Source organism: Jaculus jaculus, chromosome 8, assembly GCF_020740685.1.
Source record: "Jaculus jaculus isolate mJacJac1 chromosome 8, mJacJac1.mat.Y.cur, whole genome shotgun sequence".
Taxonomy (NCBI): Eukaryota; Metazoa; Chordata; class Mammalia; order Rodentia; family Dipodidae; genus Jaculus; species Jaculus jaculus.
The window spans coordinates 41,583,201-41,606,177 of NC_059109.1; the positions used below are offsets into that span (position 1 = coordinate 41,583,201).

At 45.8% G+C, this 22,977-nt stretch overlaps 3 protein-coding genes and 2 non-coding genes across 7 annotated transcripts in view; 2 read left to right on the forward strand and 3 right to left on the reverse strand.

Moving 5' to 3' along the window:
• Ccdc32 (coiled-coil domain containing 32) overlaps positions 1-635 on the reverse strand; it is a 17,169-nt gene extending 16,534 nt beyond the window's left edge. Inside the window, exon 1 of one of the 2 annotated variants that reach the window (XM_045156768.1) lies at positions 525-635. The gene's annotated coding sequence lies outside the window, so the exon portion shown is untranslated. The remainder of the gene's footprint in view (positions 1-524) is intronic. The other variant, XM_012949293.2, reaches the window with a different exon arrangement.
• Rpusd2 (RNA pseudouridine synthase domain containing 2) lies at positions 435-13,386 on the forward strand. Its single transcript, XM_045156980.1, has 4 exons — positions 435-567; positions 6,010-6,776; positions 9,795-10,091; positions 12,464-13,386. Exons 1-4 carry the CDS (start codon positions 435-437, stop codon positions 13,184-13,186), a joined length of 1,920 nt encoding a protein of 639 aa, XP_045012915.1. The 3' UTR covers positions 13,187-13,386.
• Positions 4,299-4,405, reverse strand: LOC123463066. Its single transcript, XR_006638678.1, has one exon. It is a non-coding gene; the product is annotated as a U6 spliceosomal RNA (small nuclear RNA).
• Positions 13,387-20,740: 7,354 nt separating the features above from the next.
• Positions 20,741-20,822, reverse strand: Trnas-gcu. The gene has a single exon. It is a non-coding gene; the product is annotated as a tRNA-Ser (tRNA).
• Positions 20,823-21,005: 183 nt separating this feature from the next.
• The window catches only part of Knl1 (kinetochore scaffold 1), a 72,971-nt gene continuing 70,999 nt past the window's right edge, over positions 21,006-22,977 (forward strand). For both annotated transcript variants that reach the window (XM_045156167.1, XM_045156168.1), the window contains exon 1: positions 21,006-21,246. The gene's annotated coding sequence lies outside the window, so the exon portion shown is untranslated. The remainder of the gene's footprint in view (positions 21,247-22,977) is intronic.

Below are 22,977 nucleotides of genomic sequence, written 5' to 3' on the forward strand. Positions count from 1 at the left end.
GACATGGGCAGAGGGTGGACATCACCTCCTGGCCAACATCAGGTGGACAACAGCAGCAGGAGTGTCCCAAGCACTGACAAGGGGAAGCTGGCTATGACACCCATAAGCCTGGCCCCAACAAATACACCGCCTATAGGACGATCCAATTCCTAAACTGCCACCAGCTGGGGACCCAGCATGCAAAACACATAAGTTTACTGGAGGGGGGTGGGAGCACCTGAATCAAACCACCACACCCCAAAGCACGAGAGGCAGATGTGTCACGGCGTCTTTGGGACCCCATCCGAAATACCCTGAACACATCCAAGCCCAAGTCTGCCCCGCCTGGTGGCCCCGGGAGCTCCTGACGCCAGCGCGTCCAGGACTGCGCAGGAAACCCTAGTGTCCAGACCCCAGGCCTCAGACACGCCAGGTTCAAGGACTGACTGGGAGGAATGAATCAGGTCCTTCACGCCCTCTGTGATGTCCCGGGGTCACGCCACAGTAGGGGACACAACACGCCGGGTATCCCAGCCCCTCCTCACCTAGCGCAATCGCCTGCCCAGCAGACCGCAAACGCCGACTCAGGTGCGTCTCTGGCGGCCCGGAAGAAAGCGAGAGGAGCGGAGTCTGAGTGACGGGGTCAGGAATCTTCCAATTACTATAGGCCCTGCGACGTTCCGTGGACTGATTGGCCGAATTGAGCTCGTGGGGCGGGACTAGCGGTTGCCGGGAAACGGTGGAATCAGCTGCCTAGAGCCCAGTTCCCTGTCCTTCCCCGCATGGGCTTGATTCTTTGTGGACCTGAAGGTTCTAGCCCTCCACCCAGCCCAGGTTAGATATGAATCGTAAACTTACTGAAAACGTTATGAGATTTTTTTTTGCGATTTTTTTTTTTTTTGTAACTCAAATGCGTAGTTCTCCAGAGAGGACATCGTAGATGACAGCGGTCATGTTGCAACGTCAAAATGCTTGACACCTTCTAAAACCCAGGTAGTTATGAAAGCCCCTAGGCTCTATGCATAACTGTTTTGTCAGGAAAGATGACCAACGAGAGCCGTTCAGTTTTGAACGAGTGATTTTATTCGGGATATAGCGAGCAAAAGTAAAAAAAGAAATGGCAAGCAGCCAGGGCGGCAAGCAGCGGAGCAGGACACCAGATCAGTGCTTAAGATAGAGCAGAAACCACTAGATATGGCCTATGGACCAGTCAGCTGGAGTCACTGGTTGAGGATCCTGGGTAGAGTTCTCTTTGGACGAAGTTCTCAATTAGCCATTCCTCCCACAGACATTTTCACACCATGGAATAAACCATGGTGACCTCTGTTCAACATTTTTTGTTTTGTTTTGTTTTGTTTTGTTTTTCAAGGTAGGGTTTCACTCTAGTCCAGGCTGACCCGGAATTCACTATGTAATCTCAGGGTGACCTCGAACTCATAGCGATCCTCCTAACTCTGCCTCCTGAGTGCTTGGATTAAAGGTGTGTGTCGGTTCTTAAGATTAGATAAATCTAAATTTACGTATACCCATTTTGTCTGGAAAGATGATCTAGGAGAGCTGTGCATTCCTGTGGAGGCAAGATTGGAGAGATGGCTCAGTGGTTTAAAGGCATTGCTTAAAGCCTGACCACTCAGGTTCTATTCTCCAGTACCTATATATACCCCCCCACACCAGTACTCATGTAAAGCCACATGCACAAAATGGCACATGTATCTAGAGTTCATTTGCTGTGGCAGGAGGTTCTGGCATGCTCATGTGTCCTCATTCTCTCTCTCTCTCTCTCTCTCTCTCTCTCTCGCTCTCTCTCTCTTGCTCGCTCCTTGAAAAATAACTTTGGCATCCTCCAGAAGCTATCAATATATTCAACGAGTTATAACCCTTATCTGTCCCCAATTCTTCTAAGACAGTTACTCTCTCCCAAAGAAATATAATAAAACAGCCAATCAGCAGTGTAAGTAACTTGGCTGAGCCTATTGCCTCTAGATGTTCCAAACCCATTAGTGTGGCCGTGGTACCAACAAGCCACTGCCATGTTACTACAGGTACTCACATCTACAACTAAGCATTCTATGACTATGAAAACTGAGGAACCGGGCATGGTGGTGCACACCTTTAATCCCAGCATTTGGGAGGCGGTGGTAGGATGATCATTGTGAGTTCGAGGCCAGCCTGAGACTACATAGTGAATTGCAGGTCAGCCTGGGTCAGAGTGAGAGACTCTGCCTCAAAAAGAAAAAGGAAAGGAAGGAAAAAGAAAACTGAAGAAAGTGGAAAGTAAGGCAAGTAGAAACAAAGAATAGGCAAGATTGTGGCAATGATTATGGGAAAGGGGACATGAACCTGGTAGTATCTGAGTCACAAAAAGAGGCTGGGAACTTTACAAGTGCTGCCTCAAGTTACTCCATGGATGCATCACTGATTGAAGTCTTTTCACTGATTCTATGCTCACCAAACAAATTCAATTCCATCTCTCTGTTATCTTCATAGCAGGATATATGATGCCTTTGACAGAAATCACAAGGAGCCAATTCTCTGTAAAGTACATTTTCCCAAACTTCCAATTGTAAATTAGCAATTGGAATACAACTAATTCATCTTTGTTCTTTGAATATAGTTCATGTGTGCATAAAACTATCCAAACCAGCCGTGCCTCGTACACATGCCTTTAATCCCAGCACTCAAGAGGCTAAAGTAGGAGGATCACTGAGTTCCAGGCCAGCCTGGACTACAAAGTGAGTCAGCCTAAGCTAGAGTGAGGCCCTGCCTCAAAAACAAAATAAAACAAGCCAGGCATGGTGGTGCATGTTTTAATCCCAGGCAGAAGGAGGAAGATCATTGTGAGTTTGAGGCCAACCTGAAGTTACATAGTAAATTCCAGGCCAGCCTAAGCTACAGCATGACCCTACTTTTAAAAATCAAAAAACAAAACAACACAACAACAAAAAACATATCTATACCAGATGTTGGGCTTGGAAAGCTAAAACCAAAACCCATCCTTGTTATGGAAAAAAAAAATGCAAATGTAGAACAGAAAGCTGTTCAGGGGTGTTTGTGTCTGCACTAACCAGATAACATATAAGCAGGGTGCAGCTGCATAGATAGGGAGGAGACTCAGGGCCATGCAGTCTTCCTGGTAAAAGCTTGTACAATAGAAACTGTGTTTTTAGTCAAGCGTGGTGGCGCACGCCTTTAATTCCAGCACTTGGGAGGCAGAGGTAGGAGGTTCACCATGAGTTCGAGGCCACCCTGAGACTCCATAGTGAATTCCAGAACAGCCTGGGCTAGAATGAAACCCTACCTCGAAAAACCAAAAAAAAGAGAAAGAAACTGTTTTAGAGTATCATCTGGGTCTGGTATCTCTTTTTTCTTTTTCTTTTTTTTTTTTGGGGGGGGTCTGGTTTCTTTAATTTCTTCTACTACATCCTCATGTCTGGAAGTCATGCCAGCAACCTTGTCTTGGATTCTACTTTACTGTAGTATAGCCACTATTCTCTTTTGTGGGTTTTGGTTTGCTGTTTTAATTTTTAAAGTATTTTTATTATTTATTTATTAGAGACAGAGGGGAAGGGAGAGAATGGTCACATCAGGGCCTCCAATCACTGGAAAAGAACTCTAGATGCATGTGCTATCTTGTGCATCTGGCTTACATGGGTGGGTCCTTTGGTTTCAATGGCAAGTGCCTTAACCACTAAGGCATCTCTCCAGCCCTTTTTTTATTTATTTCTTTTGCTTTTTTTGAGGTAGTGTCTTGTTCTACCCCAGGCTCACCTGGAATTCACTATGTAGTCTCAGGCTGGCCTCCTACCTCTGCCTCCTAAGTGCTGGATAATTGTTTTATTTTGTAACAGGGTCTCCCGATGTAATCCCATCTGGCCTGGAACTCACAATCCTGCCTCCACGTCCCAAGTGCTGGGAGTGCAGATGTAAACCACCACATGTGGCTTTATTGTTGTTTGTTTTGAAGCTTACTAAAGCAGACACCAAAAGATTCAGATGCCAGGAAAATAGCCAAAAGAGTGATTACTCACATGGCAAGTCCTTTTATGTAATTGGACTTTGTCAGACTCAGCTGTGTGTAGGAAAGAATTTGAGTGGTTCATGGACTCAAAGGGTCTGACTCAGGAGGGGCCAGTCCACTCAAGTGTGTTAGATTAAGAAAGAAGTAGGGTCTGAGGAATTGTTTGTAGCCATCTTGGCTGAGAATGAATCAGACACAAATTCCACTTTTGCCAGGGCAGGTGGTGTGGCATCTCCTTGTTTTTTCTTTCTTTCTTTCTTTCTTTCTTTCTTTCTTTCTTTCTTTCTTTCTTTCTTTCTTTCTAAATATGGAAAGCTTCACGAATTTGCATGTCATCCTTGTGCAGGGGCCATGCTAATCTTCTCTGTATCGTTCCAATTTTAGTATATGTGCTGCCGAAGCAAGCGCCTCCTTGTTTTTAGTTTGGGCCTGGCTGACTGCATATAAAAAAGCTATCTTGCCCCCATTTATCCTTCAGTAGTGGCAGTGGGCTCAGCTCAATCACAGAGCACTTGAGGCCAAGGGATGGATCCTCAGCACTGTCAAAAACTACAATTTAGGGCTGAAGAAATGGCTTAGCAGTTAAAGGTGCTTGCTTGCAATGCCAAAGGACCTAGGTTCAATTCCCCAGAGCCCATGTTAGCCAGATACACAAGATGGCACATGCATCTGAAGTTTGTTTGCAGCAACTGAAGGCCCTGGCATGTCCATTCTATTTCTCTATTGGCCTTTCTCCCTCTTTCATATTTTTTTTTAAAGCAAAACAAAACAAAAAAAAAAAACTACAATGTTAGAAAAAAAAATAGCCCAGGGGACTAGTCAGATGGCTTAGCGGTTAAGGTGTTTGCCTGCAAATTGAAAGGATCCTAGTCCAACTCTCCAGGACCCCCATAAGCCAGATGGACAAGGGGGCACATGCATCTGGAGTTTGTCTGCAGTGGCTGAAGGCCCTGGTGCGCCCATTTTCTCTCTCTCTCTCTGCTCTCTCCCTCCTTCCCTCTCTCAAATATATATATATATATATTGCCTAGGGCTGGAGGGATGGCTTAGCAGTAAGGCATTTGCCTGCAAAGCCAAAGGACCCGGGTTCTACTTCCCAGAATCCAAGTTAGCCAATGCACAAGGGGGCACACGTGTCTGGAGTTTATTTGCAGTGGCTGGAGGCACTGATGCACCCCTTCTCTCAGTCTCCCCCTCCCTCTTTGTCTGTCAAATAAATAAATAAAAATAAAAAAATTTTTAAAAAATAGCCCAGCATGGTGATACATACCTTTAATCCCAACACTCGGGAGGAAGAGGTAGGAAGATAGCCATGTGTTTAAGGCCAGCCTGGGCTAGAGTGAGACCCTACCTCAAAACTAAAAAACAAAAACACACCCTCCCATCCTCCCCCCCCCCCAAAAAAAAGGAAGAAGAAGGAGGGGCTGGAGAGATGGCTTAGCGGCTAAGGCACATGTTTGCAAAGCCAAAGAACTTAGGTTCGATTCCCCAGGACCCATGTAAGCCAGACACACAAGGTGGTGCATGCATCTGGAGTTTGTATGCAGTGGCTAGAAGCCCTGGCTCGCCCATCCTCTCTCTCTCTCAAATAAATAAATAAAAATTTAAAAATTAGAAAGAAAGAGAAAAGAAGGAAGAAAGAAAGAAAATGACACGGTGGTGGTTCTGGTTGTTGTTGTTGTTGTTTTTTTTTTTTTTTTTTTTGCCTGTTTTTGGTTTTTGTTGTTTTCTTCCGGTGTTGGTTTTTTTTTTTTTTTCTTTTCCTTTTTTTAGTTTTCCGAGGTAGGGTTTTGCTCTAGCCCAGGCTGACCTGGAATTCACTATGTAGTATCAGGGTGGCCTCGAACTTATGGCGATCCTCCCGAGTGCTGGGACTACAGGCGTGTTCCACCACGACTTTCCGACTCGTTTTAACCCAGCGTTTCTCCAGACTTGGGGAAACAGAGCCTATCCACACGGAAGGCATACGATCACCTCCTTCCAGTCACAGAACTCCCCGAGATTCCCTTCAGGAAACCGCGCCAGATCTCTAACTGGGGCACGTTGGCGTCAGGTCACTTTGGAGAGAGACACCCTCAGCCCCTCAATCGGCCACTTCCTCATTCAAACGTTCGCTGCTGGCAGCCCGCGCCGCGCCCCGGGCCTCGCTGATTGGCTGGTGCCGGTGACGCCATCAGATCGCGACCGCCGGGATGGCGGCCCCGCTGTCATGTGGCTGCGCGGCCCCCGGTGGTGGCAGGTCGTTGTGCAGTGGCGCCGCAGCATTGCCGGGACGAGGGGATGCAGTTGTAAGGAGGCGATGACCGAGGCGCTCTCCACCCCAGCCGAGGCGGCGGGCGGGCCGCAGGCTGCGGCCCAGCAAAACGGAGACGCTGATGGCGACGCGAGCGGGGAGCCGTTGACCGGGCGCCTGGAGGCGGCCGCGGGGAACGGGGCGCCGGCTTCAGCTGCTGCCGCCGCCGGCCGGAGGAAGAAGCGGCGGGGCCCGCCCGGAGAGCGGGTGGTGCCGCCCCCGAAGAAGCGGCGGACTGGAGTCAGCTTTGGCGATGAGCACTTTGCCGAGACCAGCTACTACTTCGAGGGCGGCCTGCGCAAGGTGCGGCCCTACTACTTCGACTTCCGGACCTACTGTAAGGGCCGCTGGGTGGGCCACAGCCTGATGCACGTCTTCAGCACGGAATTCCGAGCCCACCCGCTGGCCTACTACGAAGCCGCCGTGCGGGCGGGTCGGCTGCATCTCAACGAGGAGCCAGTGCAGGACCTCAGCATCGTGCTCAAGGTGGAGTCCTGCGGGCCTGGCCCGGATCGGGCGAGCAGAGGAGGCAGGGCCTTGTATATATGTATATGTATATGTATGTATGTATGTGTGTGTATATATGTGTGTGTGTGTGTGTGTGTGTGTGTGTGTGTGTGTGTGTATTTTTATTTTTCAGACTTGGTAGCGAGTAGGTGCAGTAAAGTGATGGTCATTCAGAAGCGGTCTTGTTTTCACTTGGAACTCTTAGCTTCCGTTCTCGGTAGACCGCCTTAACATGCTTCTGTTCTTTACTCAACCTGTTGTGCATCCTCCAGCAGCAAGGTGCTGGCTTCTTTGTTTCCAAGGAACGGAAATTCGTTTTCTTTTTCTTTCTTTACTTTACTTTTCTTTTCTTTTCTTTTTTTTTTTTTGAGAAATTGAAATTCTTGTGCTCCTTTGATATACTATATTGCGGTACATTTTGTATCCTGCAAAAGTTTGTCAAGGGCTGGAGGGATGGCTTAACGGTTAAGGCGCTTGCCTGCAAAGCCAAAGGACCGAGGATCGATTCCGCAGGACCCACGTAAGCCAGATGCACGGGGGGGGGGGGGGGGGCGGCGCATGCGTCTGGAGTTCATTTGCAGTGGCTGGAGGCCCTGGTGCGCCCATTCATTCTCTCTCCCTCCCTCCCTCTTTCTCTGTCAAATAAATTAATAAATAAAATCTTTTAAAAATTTGTCAAGAGATTACAATTAGCTGATACCTTCTTTAAAAATTTCCTCACATGTAAGAATTGCCAAACACCCCTGTCATAACACTGACTCACCATGGTTGTTCCTTACAAAGAAATTTTAGCATTTGGGAATCACCTCTTCCATCTCAATTTTGAAAACTACAGCACATTTAGACCAGGAAACTGAGGTCCAGGCAAGTGTACCTGATTTGCTCAATTATATATAGCTGTAGCAAATTTAGGTGTAGAAAGTAAGTGATCTCTGAATTTACAAGATGATGTTGTTTATACAAAGTTATAATTGATGATTTGTGGAGGCATTCAACATTATAGTAAAGAATATACAAAGGAGGGGCTGCTGAGATGGCTCAGTTAGTAAACCATTTGCCCCTCACGGGAGTGAGCGCATGTGTGCTGTGTGTCTGTAATCCAAGCACTTGGAAGGCAGAGACAAGGTATCTCGAGCCATCACTGCCTGGCTAGACTTGCCAAATCAGTGAGCTCTGGGTTCCGTGAGAAACTTTGTCTCGATAAATAAGATGGAGAGCAATAGACAGAGACACTGAAGTCAACCTCTGGCATCCACACACATGCACACCACATACAAAATTAAGTTTTTTAGAGGGGGAGGGCTGGAGAAATTGTTAAAGGCACTTACTTGCAAAGTTGACTGACTGGGTTCGATTCCCAGTACTCATGTAAAGCCAGATGCTCAAAGTGACACTTGGTGTCTGGAGTTTGTTTGCAGCAACAGGAGGCCCTTGTGTACTCATTCTCTCTTTCAAATAAATATTTTTTTCTTTTTTTATTTTATATATATATATTTTTTTTTTATTGACCACTTCCATAATTGTAAACAATATCCCATGGTAATTCCTCCCTCTCCCCACTTTCCCCTTTAAAACTCCACTCTCTATCATATGTCCTCCCCCTCTCAATCAGCCTCTCTTATTTTGATGTTATGATCTTTTCTTCCTAGTCTTGTGTAGGTAGTGTCAGGCACTGTGAGGTCATGGATCTCCAGTCCATTTTGTGTCTGGGGGAAGTACATTATACTGAGTCCTACCCTTCCTTTGGTTCTTATATTCTTTCCATCACTTCTTCTGCAGTGGACCTTGAGCCATGGAAGGTGTGATTGAGATAACAAATAAATAAATTTTTTTAAAGTTTTAAAAAAAGTATCAGGCTGGAGAGATGGCTTAGTGGTTAAGGCCTTTGCTTGCAAAGCCAAAGGTCCTCAGTTCAACTCCCAGGACCCACGTAAACCAGATGCAGAAGGGTACACGTGCATCTGGAATTGGTTTGCAGTGGCTGGAGGTCCTGGCATGCCCATTCTCTCTCTTCCTGTCTCTGCCTCTTTGTCTCTCTCTCAAATAAATAAATAAAAAAGAATCGCCAGATGTGGTGGTGCACATCTTTAATCCCAGCATTTTGTAGGAGCATTCAGAAGGCAGAGGTAGGATTGCTATGAGTTAAAGGCCGGCCTGGGAATACAGAGTGAGTCCCAGGTCAGCCTGGGCTGGAGTAAGACTCCATCTCAAAAAGGGCGGTGGCCGGGGTGTGTGTGTGTGTATGTGTATGTGTGAAGAAATGGTTCAGTGGTTAAAGGCACTTGTTGGAGGGTCTGGAAGCCTGGGTCAATTCCCTAATAGCCCATAAAACCAGATGCATGCAAGCATCTGGAGTTTGTTTGCAGAGGCCCTGGCATGCGCATGTGCATGCACGCGCGCGCACACACACACACACACACACACACACACACACATTCTCTCTCTGCTTGCAAATAAATAAAAATTTAAAAAAAGAATATACAAATTAATAAAGCCAGAAAACATCCATAATTGACCTCCCAAAGATTTTTTTGTTTGCTTTTCAAGGTAGAGTCTCGCTCTAACCCAGGCTGACCTGGAATTCACTCTGTCGTCCCAAGTGCTGGCACTAAAGCCATGTGCCAACATGCCTGGCCTAAAGATCTTATCACTAACACGTTTGTGTACCTTTTTTTTTTTTTGAGGTAGGGTCTCCCTCTAGGCTGACCTGGATCTTACATTGTAGTCCCAGGCTGGTTTCAAACTCCCAGCGATCCTCCTACCTTGGCCTCCCAAGTCTGGGCTCAAAGGCATGTGAAACCATGCCTGACTTGTGTGCTTTCCAATGTCAGCTGTGTATGTGTGGGCAAAATGAGGTCATACTATGCACACTGTCTTTTCTGCTTAAGGAAGACTGGCCATTCTATGTCAGTAAGAAACAGGAGAACCTGGGTGTGAAGTTGGCTGTATACAGGCCGCTGGTCCCCCAAGCTGACTGGTTTTGTATATTTTTCACAGGACAACGATTTCTTGAGGAACACTGTGCACAGGCATGAGCCACCAGTCACAGCAGAGCCCATCCGCCTTCTAGCTGAGGACAAAGATGTGGTGGTTGTAGACAAGCCTTCCTCCATCCCTGTCCACCCCTGTGGCCGTTTCCGGCACAACACAGTCATCTTCATCCTAGGCAAGGAGCACCAGCTGAAGGAATTACACCCCTTGCATCGGCTTGATCGCCTTACCTCAGGGGTGCTCATGTTTGCCAAAACAGCTGAGTTCTCTGAGAAGATTCATGAGCAGGTTCGGGACCGGCAGGTGAGCCAGGCTTTTGTCCACACAGACTGCTTTCAGGGTTCACAAGTACTCTGTGTCAAGACATTACAGACTTCTAGATCTGAGCGTTTATCTGGCTCAGCACCTCAAGTGCCAAACTAGGTTATCCTATGTATTTCAGAAGGTCTTTTTAAAAAAATACTTTGGGGCTGGAGAGATGGCTTAGTGGTTAAGGCACTTGCCTGCAAAGCCAAAAGACCTCGGTTCAATTCCCCAGGACCCACGTAAGCCAGATGCACATGGTGGAACATGCATCTGGAGTTCGTTTGCAGTGGCTGAAGACCCTGGCACACCCATTCTTTCTCTCTCTTTCTTCTGCCTCATTCTCTCAAATAAATAAATTTTAAAAAAATATTTCATTTGGGCTAGAGAGGTGGCTTAGCAGTTAAGGCACTTGCCTGCAAAGCCTGAGGACCTAGGTTTGATTCTTTAGCATCCATGTAAGCCAGATGCACAAGGTGGCACATGCATCTCGAGTTTGTTTGCAATGGCTAGAGGCCCTGATGCACCCATTTTCTATCTGCCTCTTTCTTGCTTTCTCTCACAAGTAAATAAAATAAAAATATTAAAAATAAATATATTATTTGTGAGAGAAAAAGAGGCAGATAGAGAATGGGTGCACCAGGGCCTCTTGCCACTGCAAACTCCAAACTCAAATGCCACCATGTGCATTTAGCTTTATGTGAGTACTGGGAAATCAAACTCAGGTCCTTGGGCTTTATAGACAAGCACCTAATTGCTGAACCATCTCCAGCTCTCAGAAGATCTTAAAAAAATACTAATTGGGCCAGGTTTGGTGGCACAGGGCTTTAATCCCAGCACTCAGGAGGCAGAGGTAGGAGGATCACCGTGAGTTTGAGGCCACCCTGAGTCTCCATAGTGAATTTCAGGTCAGCATGTACTAGAGTGAGACCCTACCTCGAAAAACAACAACAAAAATAATAATAAATAAATAAAACATAATAATAATTGGGCTGGAAGGATTGCTTAGTGGTTAAGGTACCTGCCTGTAAAATCTAACGACCTGGATTTGATTCCCCATTATCCGTGTACAGTCAAATGCACAAAGTGGCACATGCATCTGGAGTTTGTTTGCAGTGGCTAGAATCCCTGATGTACCCATTCTGTTAGTCTCTCTCCTCTCTCTCTGCTTGTAAATAAATAAAAATTATTTTAAAAAAACTTTCCTGAGTTAAGGGAGATCCTACCTCAAAAAAACAAACAGAAGAATTTTTTATTGACAGCCTCCATAAATATACACAATATGCCATGATCATTGTTCCTTCTTCCCACTCCACTGAACCCCTTCTTTCCAACTAGTCTGTTTTTTTTTTTTGTTTTTTGTTTTGTTTTGTTTTTTCAAGGTAAAGTCTTGCTTTAGCCCAGGCTGACCTGGAATTCACTCTGTAGTCTCAAGGTGGCCTTGAACTCACTGCAATCCTACTTGTGCCTCCTGAATGCTGGGTTAAAGGTCCCACTATGCCTGGCCCTGGTACATTTTGATGTCATCATTTTACCACCTCCTATTGTGTGGGTCTTACAGCATCAGCCTCTGTGAGGTCATGTGCAAGCCACTTTGTGTCTGGAAGACAGTGATCAGAAGGTCTATAGAGATGATCTACACTGCCTCTTTTTGTAAGGTACTGTTTTGAAGTTGAAGAATACTGATAGGCTGATTAAATTTTTAAGTTTTTAAAATTTATTTGAGAGTGACAGAGAGAGGGAGAATGGGTATTTCAGAGCCTCCAGCCTTTGCAAACAAACTCCAGATGCATGTGCCACCTTGGCTTACCTGGGCATTGGGGAATTGATCCTTGAACCAGGGTCCATAGGTTTCACAGGCAAGTGCTTAACCACTAAGCCATCTCTCCAGTGCCTGATGAGATTTATTTATTTATTTATTATTTATTTTATTTTATTTATTTATTTTTTGATTTTTTAAGGTAGGGTCTTGCTCTGGCCCAGGCTGACATGGGATTCACTATGTAGTCTGAGGGTGGCCTTGAACTCGGGTGATCCTCCTACCTCTGCCTCCCATGCTGAGATTAAAGGTGTGTGCCACCGTGTCCAGACACATAGTAGTAGTACTTAATGCATGCCAGCCTGAGTTACTGAATGCCGACAGCAGTCCTGAGACGTAAATGTTTAGCTAACTTCATATGTTCTACATGAGTTACAGAGATTTAAAGAGCTTGGTGAAGTACGTACGGAGGCTCATGAAACTGACAAATACTGGCACTGGTGTTTGAATAGCCTCTCTGTCATTGGTGCATGGGTGCATTCTTTCCACTGTAGCGGGTTTGGGCATGGTGAGTTTATGTTTTGAACTGACTGTATCCCTTTATCCTGTGCAGCTGGAGAAGGAATATGTGTGCCGAGTTGCAGGGGAGTTCCCTGACAAGGAAGTGACCTGCAAGGAACCCATCTTAGTGGTATCTTACAAGATAGGAGTGTGCCGTGTAGATCCCCGGGGCAAGCCCTGTGAGACTGTGTTCCAGAGGCTCAGCTACAATGGCCACTCCAGTGTGGTACGGTGCCGGCCACTCACAGGCCGTACCCATCAAATCCGAGTCCACCTACAATTCCTGGGCCACCCCATTCTCAACGACCCCATCTACAATTCAGCTGCCTGGGGTCCCTCCAGAGGCCAGGGTGGTAATGTTCCCAAGACAGATGAGGAACTGCTCCGGGACCTGGTTGCAGAGCACCAGGCCAAACAAAGCCTGAATGTGTTAGATTTATGTGAGGGTGACCTGTCCCCAGGACTCACGGACTCTACATCTCCCACCTCAGAGTTGGCCAAGGGTAGCCTGGAAGAGTTGGCTACAGCTGCGCAGAAGATGGATGGAGTAGTTGAGGCAGTCCCTCAGCATCTGGACACAGCAGAGAAGGCAGCTGAAGCAGATGTCCTGAATCCAGAGACAGACCCACTCTGTGCAGAGTGCCGGCTGCTGCGACAGGATCCCTTGCCCCAGGACCTTGTGATGTTCCTGCATGCCCTTCGCTATAAAGGGCCAGACTTTGAATATGTTTCACCCATGCCTGCCTGGGCACAGGATGACTGGCAAGAAGACTGAGAGATGTGGCCAGTTGGGGGGATTGCTTCTTGGGTTGTGAACAGGGATGGGCCATAGGGCAGGGACTGATACCATTAGCTGGTACTCAGGGTTTTGGGAAGAGTGAGGTTAGGCTCTAAAGGGATCTACTTATATTTACTACCTCCTCCCTTTAGCTAGAGTTTGGAGACTTCAGGTTGTAAATATATCCTGTTTCTAAACATCTTGTGTGTCTAGTTTTCTTATTTTCCCCCTGTGCTGGGTATTGAATCAAGGCCTTTTACCTCTGCCCACAAAATCATAAGCATGAAACACCAAGTTCAAGGCTACCCTGAGACAACATAGTGAATTCCAGGTCAGCCTGAACTAGCGTGAGACTCTATCTCGAAACTGTCCGCCCCGCAAAATATTTTTCCCCATTTTTTTTTTATAGTAAGGCCTCGTTATAGTCCAGACTCATACTTACACTGTAGCCCCAGAGGGCTTATGGGGATCCTCCTACCTCAGCCTCTTGAGTGCTGGGATTGAAGGCATGCACCACCATACCTGGCTTTTAAAAAAAAATTTATTTATTTGAGAGAGAATGGGCACAACAGGGCCTTCAGTCACTGCAGATGAACTACAGATGCATATTTGCAAGCAAGCACCTTTAATCACTGAGCCATCTCCTTAGTTCTTTTTCTTTTTTTCTTTTTTTCTTTTTAAGCAATGACTCTCTCACCCTCACTAACCTGGAACTCACTTTGCAACCCAGGCTGAGTTTGAACTCATGGTGGTCCTCTTAGCTTCCCAAGTACAGTGATTAAAGGTGTGTGCCACACACGTGGCTCATGGCTTTTTTTAGTCTATTTGTTTGTTTGTTTGTTTGTTTTGAGGTAGGGTTTCACTCTAGCCCAGACTGACCTGGAATTGACTATGTAGTCTCAGGTTGGCCTTGAACTCATGGAGATCCTCCTACCTCTGCCTCCTGAATGCTGGGATTAAAGGTGTGCAACACCACAGCCAGCCCTCATGGCTTAGAGATGGCTATTAATTTGCAAGCAGAGAGAACTCCAGAAGCATGCACCACTTCGAATATCCAGTTTTACATGGGGACTAGGGAATCAAACTTGAGTCATTAGGCTTTGCAGGCAAACACCTTAACTGCTAAGCCATCTCTCTAGACCCTCCATTGATTTTTGATGATGCCAAGACCACACAGTTGGAGGAAATAGTCTTTAATATATGATACTAGGAAAACTCCACATACAATATGAATAATCTTGTCATCTGAAAGTAAGACACCAGTTTACATGCTTTGATGCCTTTTTTTCCCCTTCTCTAGTGCTCTGGATAGAACATTTTATTTTATTTTTATTTACTTATTTGAGAGCAACAGACAGAAAAAGCAGATAGATAGAGAATGAACATGCCAGGGCCTCCTCCACCCACTGCAAACAAACTCCAAACGCATGCGCCCCATTGCGCAGCTGGCTTACCTGGGTCCTGGGGAATAAAGCCTGGAACCAAGGTCCTTAGGCTTCACAGGCAAGTGCTTAGCCGCTAAGCCATCTTTCTAGCCCCTCCAGTATAATTTTAAAAAGAAGTAATATGGCCTGGAAAGTTAACTCAGTGATTAAAGGTGCTTGCTTGCAAATTCCTCAGCACCTATGTAAAGCCAGACACAAAAAGGAGTTTCTTTGCAGCAAGAGACCCTGGTATACCTACATGCACACACACAAACAACATACACACACACGAAGTAACAGATGGACAGGGAAGATGGCTAAGTGGTTAAAGGTGCTTGTAAAGCCAACTGTCCTGGGTTCAATTCACAAGACACCCACATAAGCCAGATGCAAAAGATGGCACAAGAATCTGGCACTTGGGGCTGGGTGTGGTGGTACACGCTTTTATCAGAGGTAGGAGGACTGTGGTGAGTTCAAGGCCAGCCTGAGACTACATAGGGAATTCCAGGTCAGTCTGGGCTAGAGTGAGACTCTACCTCGGGAAAAAAAAAGAATCTGGCATTTGTTTGCAGTGGCCAGAAGCCCTGGTACACCTCCCCCACCCAACCAAAAAAAAAAAGAAAAAGAAAACAAAAGTGGGCATTGTGGTTTTGCTCCTGATCTCTGGAAAAGTTTATAGTCTCCCATAATTTGTGTATGAGTTGGAAACTTATTTATTGGTATAATACCAACTCATTTTGTTGTTCTTTTAAGGTAGGGTTTCACTCTAGCCCAAGCTGGCCTGGAATGCACTATGTAGTCTCAGGCTGGCCTTGAACTCACCACAATCCTCCTACCTCTGCCACTCCAAAACTGGGATTAAAGGCATCTGTCACTATGCCTGGCCAGAAATATTTTCTTCATCTTCTTTCTCCCCTTTACCTCCTTCTACATCTCCTGGTGGGCTCATTCTCTCTCTGCCTCTCTCTTTCATACATACATACATACATACATACATACACACACATTATTTTCAAAAATACTTTGTGAGCTGGGCAAGTTTCTCAGAAGTTAAAGGTGCTTCCTTGCAAAGCCTGACAGCCTTGGTTCAATTCCCCAGTACCCACATAAACCAGGTGCACAAGCTGACACATGTGTCTGGAGGTTGTTTGCTGTGGCAGAAAACTCTGGTGGGTCCATTCTCTTCCTTTCTCTGCTTACAAATAAATAATAAATAGAATTTAAAAAGAGGCTGGGGAGATGGATTAGCGGTTAAGCGCTTACCTGTGGAGCCTAAGGACCCGGACTCGGGCTCGATTCCCCAGGACCCATGTTAGCCAGATGCACAAGGGGGCGCACTCGTCTGGAGTTCGTTTGCAATGGCTGGAGGCCCTGGCGCGCCCATTCTGTCTCTGTCCCTATCTGCCTCTTTGTCTGCTGCTCTCAAATAAGTAATTTAAAAAAAAAAAAAAAGGAGGCTGGAGAGATGGCTTAACGGTTAAGGCGTTTGCAAAGCCAAAGGCCTTGGTGCGCCCATTCTCTCTATCTGTCTCTCTGTCTCTCTCTCTGCCTCTTTCTCTGTATCAACTAAATAAATAAATAAATAAATAAATAAATAAATAAATAAATAAATAAATAAATAAATAAATAAATAAATAAAATATTTTTAAAAATTAGAAAAAGAGATCTGAGATGTGTTTTTGAAATTTTGGAAAGTCTCCATAACTTGTTCCTATTTTGTGCAAGTACTACAATTGCAGCCTCCAGTAGATGGCGCCTCTAACTCTATCACCATCGTTTAAATTTCCTTTCCGTTCAAAATTGTTCTCTCTCTTTCTCTCTCTCAAATAGCCTAACATGGAGCTGGAGAAATTGAGGCCTTTAGCCTCTTTAAATTTTTTTAAAAAATTATTTGACAGAGAGAGAAAGAGAGAATAGACAGTCCAGGGCCACTAGCTGCTGCAAACAAACTTGACTCATGAGCCACCTTGTGCATCTAGCTTATGTGGGTCCTGGGAAATCAAACCTGGGTCCTTAGGCTTTGCAGGCAAGTGCTTTAACCGCTAAGCCATCTCTCCAGCCCCAACTACCTTAACTTGTAAAAACTGCGCACATTGCACCTTGACAATTTTCCCAAATAAATCATCGTTCAAGAAAGAAACTGGTAGACCTCAGGAAAATGATACAGCCCTCACTGGTCTCTACGGAAGTAGAAGCATGAATGGACAATTTACCTGGAAGTGGTGGGGAACATTGAGGGCTCCACCTAGAAGGGGTGCAAAGAGCCAGAAGCAAGAGAGTAAGGAATGCTGGGAAATTGTAATGAAAGAATCTACAGGGGGATGGACAAGATGGCTTAGTGGTTAAGGTATTTGCCTGCAAAGCCAAAGGACCCCAGTTTGATTCCCCAGGACCCATGAAAGCCAGATGCACAAGTTGGTGCATGCATCTGGAACTCATTTGCAGTGGCTAGAGGCTGGGGCACACTCATTCTCTCTCTCCCTGCATGCAAATAATAAAAATTAGAAAAAGAGAATGTGGACTGGAGAGATGGCTTAATGGTTAAGGTGCTTGCTTGTAAATCGTAAGGACCCAGGTTCAATTCCCCAATAACCATGTAAACTGGATGCACAAGGTGGCACATGTGTCTGGAATTTGTTTTCAGTGGCTGGAGACCTTAGTGCACCCATTCTGTTTATCTACCTTTCTTTCTCTTTCCTCTCCCCTCTCCAATAAATAAACAAGTAAATAAGTAAGTAAGTAAACAAATAAATAAATAAGAGGGCTGGAGAGATTGCTCAGTGGTTAAGGAACCTGCCTGCAAAGCCTAACAACCCCAGTTCAGTTCCCCAGTACCCACATAAAGCCAGATGCACAAAGTGGCTCATGTATCTGGAGTTCATTTGCAGTGGCTAGGGGCCCCTAAGGCACCCATTCTCTCTGTCTCCCTTCTATCTTTCTCTGCTTGCAAATAAATTAATTAAATTAAAAGAAAGAATGGTCGGGTATGGTGGTTCACGTCTTTAATCCCAGCATTCAGGAGGCCGCGGCAGGAGGATCACCATGCATTCAAGACCACCCTGAGACTACATAGTGAATTCCAGACCAGCCTGTCAGCCTAGGCTAAAGTGAGACTCTACCTCAAAAAAAAAAAAAAGAATATAAATTTACCTGGTAGCACACTCCTATAATCCTAGCAGTGGGAAGACTGAGGCAGGAAGATACCCACTTGGAGGCCAACTTCAACTACAGAGTAAGTTCCAAGCTGCTAGTAAGTATGGAGGGGGCATTATTTGGCTCGTACTCATAGATCTGAAGGCTAGAAAATCTTAGAGAATGGTGCCAACATCTGGTGGGGGGGCTTCTGTGTAAACCATTCCTATGATATTGACCCATTTATAGGGCTCTCCCTCATTTCACAAAGATCCTACCTCTCACCCTTCTGTAGCAGGGACCAAATTTCCAACACTTTGTGGAGACAAATTGAAGCCATAGCAAGTCTAAAGAAGTAATGTAAAAATATCTGATTTCTGTTGGTAACAAAAATTATAGGATAAATTTAATTTTTTTGGAGGTAGGGTCTTGCTGTACCCTAAACTGACCTGGAACTCACTATGTAGTCTCAGCTGGCCTAGAATTCACAGCAATCTTCCTACCTCTGCCTCCTCGAGGGCTATGATTAAAGGCATGTGCCACCATGCCCAGCACAATTTTTTTCTTTTCCAGGTAGGTCTTGTTGTCTACCAAGCTGACCTGGAATTCACTTTGCAGTGTCAGGATAGCCTGGAACTCACAGTGATTCTCCTACCTTGGCCTCCCAAGTGCTGGGACTAAAGGCGTATGCCACCATGCCTAGCAACAATTTTGTTTTTTGTTTTTGTTTCTTTTTTCTTTCTCTCTTTCTTTTCTTTTCTTTTTTTTTTTTTTTGAGGTAGGGTCTCACTCTAGCTCAGGCTGACCTGGAATTCACTATGTAGTCTCAGGGTGGCCTCGAACTCATGGCGATCCTCCTATCTCTGTTTCCCAAATTCTGGGATTAAAGGCATGTACCACCTTGGCTTTGTTTTTGCTTTTACGAGACAGAATCTTACTCTAGCCCAGACTGATATGGAACTCACTCTATAGGCCCAGGCTGGCCTTGAACTCATGGCAATCCTCATAACCTCTGCCTCCCAAGTACTGGTGTGTGCCACCACACCCGGCTTTCTTTTTTAATTTTTTAAAAAAATTTATTTGACACAGAGAGAGAGGGGGGGGGGGAGGGAAGGAGAGAGGAAGAGAGAGACAGAGAGCAAGAGAGAATGGGAGCCTCCAGCCTCTGCAAACAAACTCCAGACACATGGGCCACCTTGTGCATCTGGATTATATGGGTTCTGGAGAGTTGAAATTGGCTTACTTGGCTTTGCAGGAAAGAACCTTAATGGCTAAGCCATCTCTCCAGCCCTTTCTTTTTCCTTCCTTCCTTCTTTCCTTTCTTTCTTTTTTTGAGTTAGGGTCTAATAATATATACCTCAAGCTGAATGCCCCACTATCCCCAGTTTGGTATGCTGGATCAAACCCAGGGAGGGCTTTGTGAATGCTTGGCAAGCATTCTACCAATTGAGCTATATCCCCAACCCTTAGGTAAGGTTAATATTAGTATATTTTGTACTTTTTTTGTTGTTTGTTTTTTTGAGGTAGGGTGAGACCCTATCTTGAAAAATGAAAAACAGAAACAAAAGCTCACTGAATTCTTTTCTTTTCTGTTTTGTTTTATTTTGTTTTTAGAGGTAGGGTCTCATTCTAGTCCAGACTGACCTGGAATTCACTATGTAGTCACAGAGTGGCCTCAAACTCTTGGCAATCCTCCTACCTCTGCCTAGAGTAAGAGTCCATAATAATCGCAACTTCTCAACTAGGAGCTAGGCAATAGAACACATAGATGTAAGGGGTGTGTGTGTGTATGTATACATACATATACATATACATGTATACACACACACACACACATATATATATATATATATATATAATATACACACATACATATATATATATATATATATAATTTTTGTGTGTGTGTGTGTTTTTAGGTAGGGTCTTGTTCTAGTTCAGGCTGACCTGGAACTCACTATGTAGTTTCAGGGTGGCCTCGAACTCACAGCGATCCTCCTACCTCTGCTTCCCAAGTGCTGGGATTAAAGGCATGTGCCACCACGGCCGGCTTGTATATATATTTTTAAAATTTTTTATTTTATTTGACAGAGACAGAAAGAGCATGCCATGGCCTCTAGCCATCACAAAATGAACTTCAGACTCTTGCAGCACCCCTTGTGCGTCTGGTTTATGTGGGTACTGCAGAATTGAACCTGAGTACTTAGGCTTCACAGACAAGTGCCTTAACCACTAAACCATCTCTCCAGCCCTCATTTTGTTTTTTTACTTTTTTTTTTTTCTTTCTTTTTTTTCCCCATGGTAGAGTCTTGTTCTAGCCCAGGCTGACCTGGAACTCACTATGTAGTTTCAGAGTGGCCTCGAATTTACAGCAATCCTCCTAACTCTGCCTCCTGAATGCTGAGATTAAGGGGGTGCACCACCATGCCTGGCTAATTTTTTTAAAATTACTTTATTTATTTATTTTGTTTTTTTTTCGAGGTAGTGTCTCATTCTCTAATCCAAGCTGACCTGGAATTCACTATGTAGTCTCAGCGTGGCCTCAAATTCTCTGCGATGCTCCTAACTCTGCCTCCCTAGTGCTTATTTGAGAGTGACAGGGAGATAGAGAGAGAAAGAGGCCCCTTGTGCATCTGGCTAACGTGGGTTTGGGGAATCGAGCCTTGAACCAGGGTCCTTAGGCTTCACAGGCAAGCGTTTAACGGCTAAGCCATCTCTCCAGCCCAGGTTTTTATTTTATAAGAAAATTAAGTTCAACACCTTTTATGATTTCTAGAACTCTCCTTTTCTTCCTCTGTAAGGTCATGGTATTCTAAAAGTTTTTCAAATAACTCAATACTTCAAATCCCAATACCACACACACACAAAAACAAAAAAACCTACACACGCACAAACAACTTAATGCGGAGAATGAAGTTTCAGATTAAATTGACTGGGAAAACAACTGCTTCAATGCTGCAACTGGTGGGACTCGGATATTAAAAAGGAATATTACCGACGAGGATGGGATTCGAACCCACGCGTGCAGAGCACAATGGATTAGCAGTCCATCGCCTTAACCACTCGGCCACCTCGTCCTCGTAAGTTGCTCCTTCCTGGTAGCTATAGGGAGTGATACTAGAGGGCTGTGACGTAACGTCATGGAAGTCGCCATTTTGTACGGAAGCCAAACGTCCGAACTCTCTAATAGAATAGCAGGCAATCTAAAGAAGATGGCCGCTCCCAAGACAAGGGGAGGTTTGCACTTGAGAGGGGCGAAGAAAAATTCAGCAAAAAACTCAGTCAGTTCGAAGGAAATGAAGCTAACGCAGAGGCGGTCAAAAAGAAGTTCAAAGACATTTTAGGAAGGGTGCCGGTCGGGGGTTAGTGGGTGTGGCCTGTGCGCGGAGTGGCGCTGCGCATGCGCCTCGCAGAGGCGGTTAGATTTAAATACTTCCTGAGCTTGGCGGGTCGTTGTGAGGTGACGTCTGCCGGACGAGCGCGCGAACCCCAACAAGCGCGGTGAGTGCCCCGAGGCGGGGAAGGAGAAAGGCCCTTGGGTTCTGGACCCCGGGAGGGCGCCGGGTTCCTGTGAGCGCGTGAAGAGCCCGCGGTGGAAGGTGGGGCTCGCGCTGTCGGCGCGGGGGCCTCGGAAAGCGCCGGGGAAGAAGCGAGTGTGGCTGCCTCGCTCGCTTTGCTCGGCCTGCGCGGCGCTTTCCCGCCCGCCGGCGCTGGGCCGCTCGGCTCGGTTCGGCTCCGCTCGGCTCGGTTCGGCTCCGCTCTCTGGCGGTTCGCGCCCGCGGCATCTAGGTTCGCCCCACCCTGCCATCCTCTGTCCCTGTCCGGCCCTCACCGCTCCCCGGCCGCTCTCCCCTCCAATCTCACGGTCGTTTGATTTTTTTTGGCTGCAGATGAAGTGACAGCAAAGACTGACTTTTAAGTCCTGGACTTGCTTCTGATTGCAGAAGTGTCGGCACAGTAACAGATTTTCGGGTTTCTGCAGTTCTAACGTTAACTTTAATGTCAATATTGATGTACCACAAATTAGTTTTTTTTAAATCTTCCTTTTCCCGTCATCAGGCTCAGGATTTAAACCCCCTTGGGGAAGAAAACTACTGCCAGTTGGATTTCTCTCTCTCTCTCGTTTTTTTTTTTTTTTTTTTGGTTAATTGGAATTTTAAAGATAGGTTTATTAGGTGCTTTGATTCGCGTGTCCCCGATAAAATTAGTGTATTGAGTGCTGATTGCAATAGGTGAGGAGGGGCTGGGATACCCGGCGTGTTGTGACCCCTACTCTGGCGTGACCCCGGGACATCACAGAGGGTGTTAAGGACCTGATTCATTCCTCCCAGTCAGTCCTTGAACCAGGCGTGTCTGAGGCCTGGGGTCTGGACACTAGGGTTTTCTGCGCATCCTGGACGCGCTGGCGTCAGGAGCTCCAGGGGCCACCAAGCAGAGCAGACTTGGGCTCGAATGTGTTCAGGGGACTTCGGTTGGGGTCCCAAAGACGTCGTGACACATCTTCATCTCCTACTTTGGGGTGTGGTGTTTTGATTCAGGTGCCCCCCCCTCCAGTAAACTTATGTATTTTGCATGCTGGGTCCCCAGCTGGTGGCAGTTTAGGAATTGGATCCTCCTGCAGGCCATATATTGTTGGGCCCAGGCTTATGGGTGTTATAGCCAACCTCCCCCTATCAGTGCTTGGGACACTCCTGCTGCTGTTGGCCAGGAGGTGATGTCCACCCTCTGCTCATGCCATTGTTTTCCCCTGCCATCACGGTGCTTCCTTTTGAGTGTAAGCCAAAATAAACCCTTTCCTTCCACAAGCTGCTCTTGCTCTTGTGTTTTCTGCCAGTAAGGAGCTAGTTGTAACAGGAGTCAACAGAGATAAAAGCTGTGGGTTAGGAGCATTAATAGTCTAGGTGTTGAGATCACTTTAGTTGGATTAGATTAGATGAAGTTTTAAATACATGCTGTCTTTTGCTAGGGCTGGGAGCAGAAAATTGAGCGTCCCTGCGGAAGGATTTTCAGTCCAGAAAGTGAATCATATATCCAAATAGCAGTACTGTAAGGCAGAATAAGAATTATATGACATTCCAGTGTGGTTAGAATACAGAGAAGGAAGACATGAATTGACGGATAATGAAGAATAAAGCAGATTTAATGGAGAAGATGGAGTCATTGGATGGCCAAATCATTGGAGGGATGATTTATAGACATGGAGAGTTAATTTGTTGTAAGATTTGGTAGTTA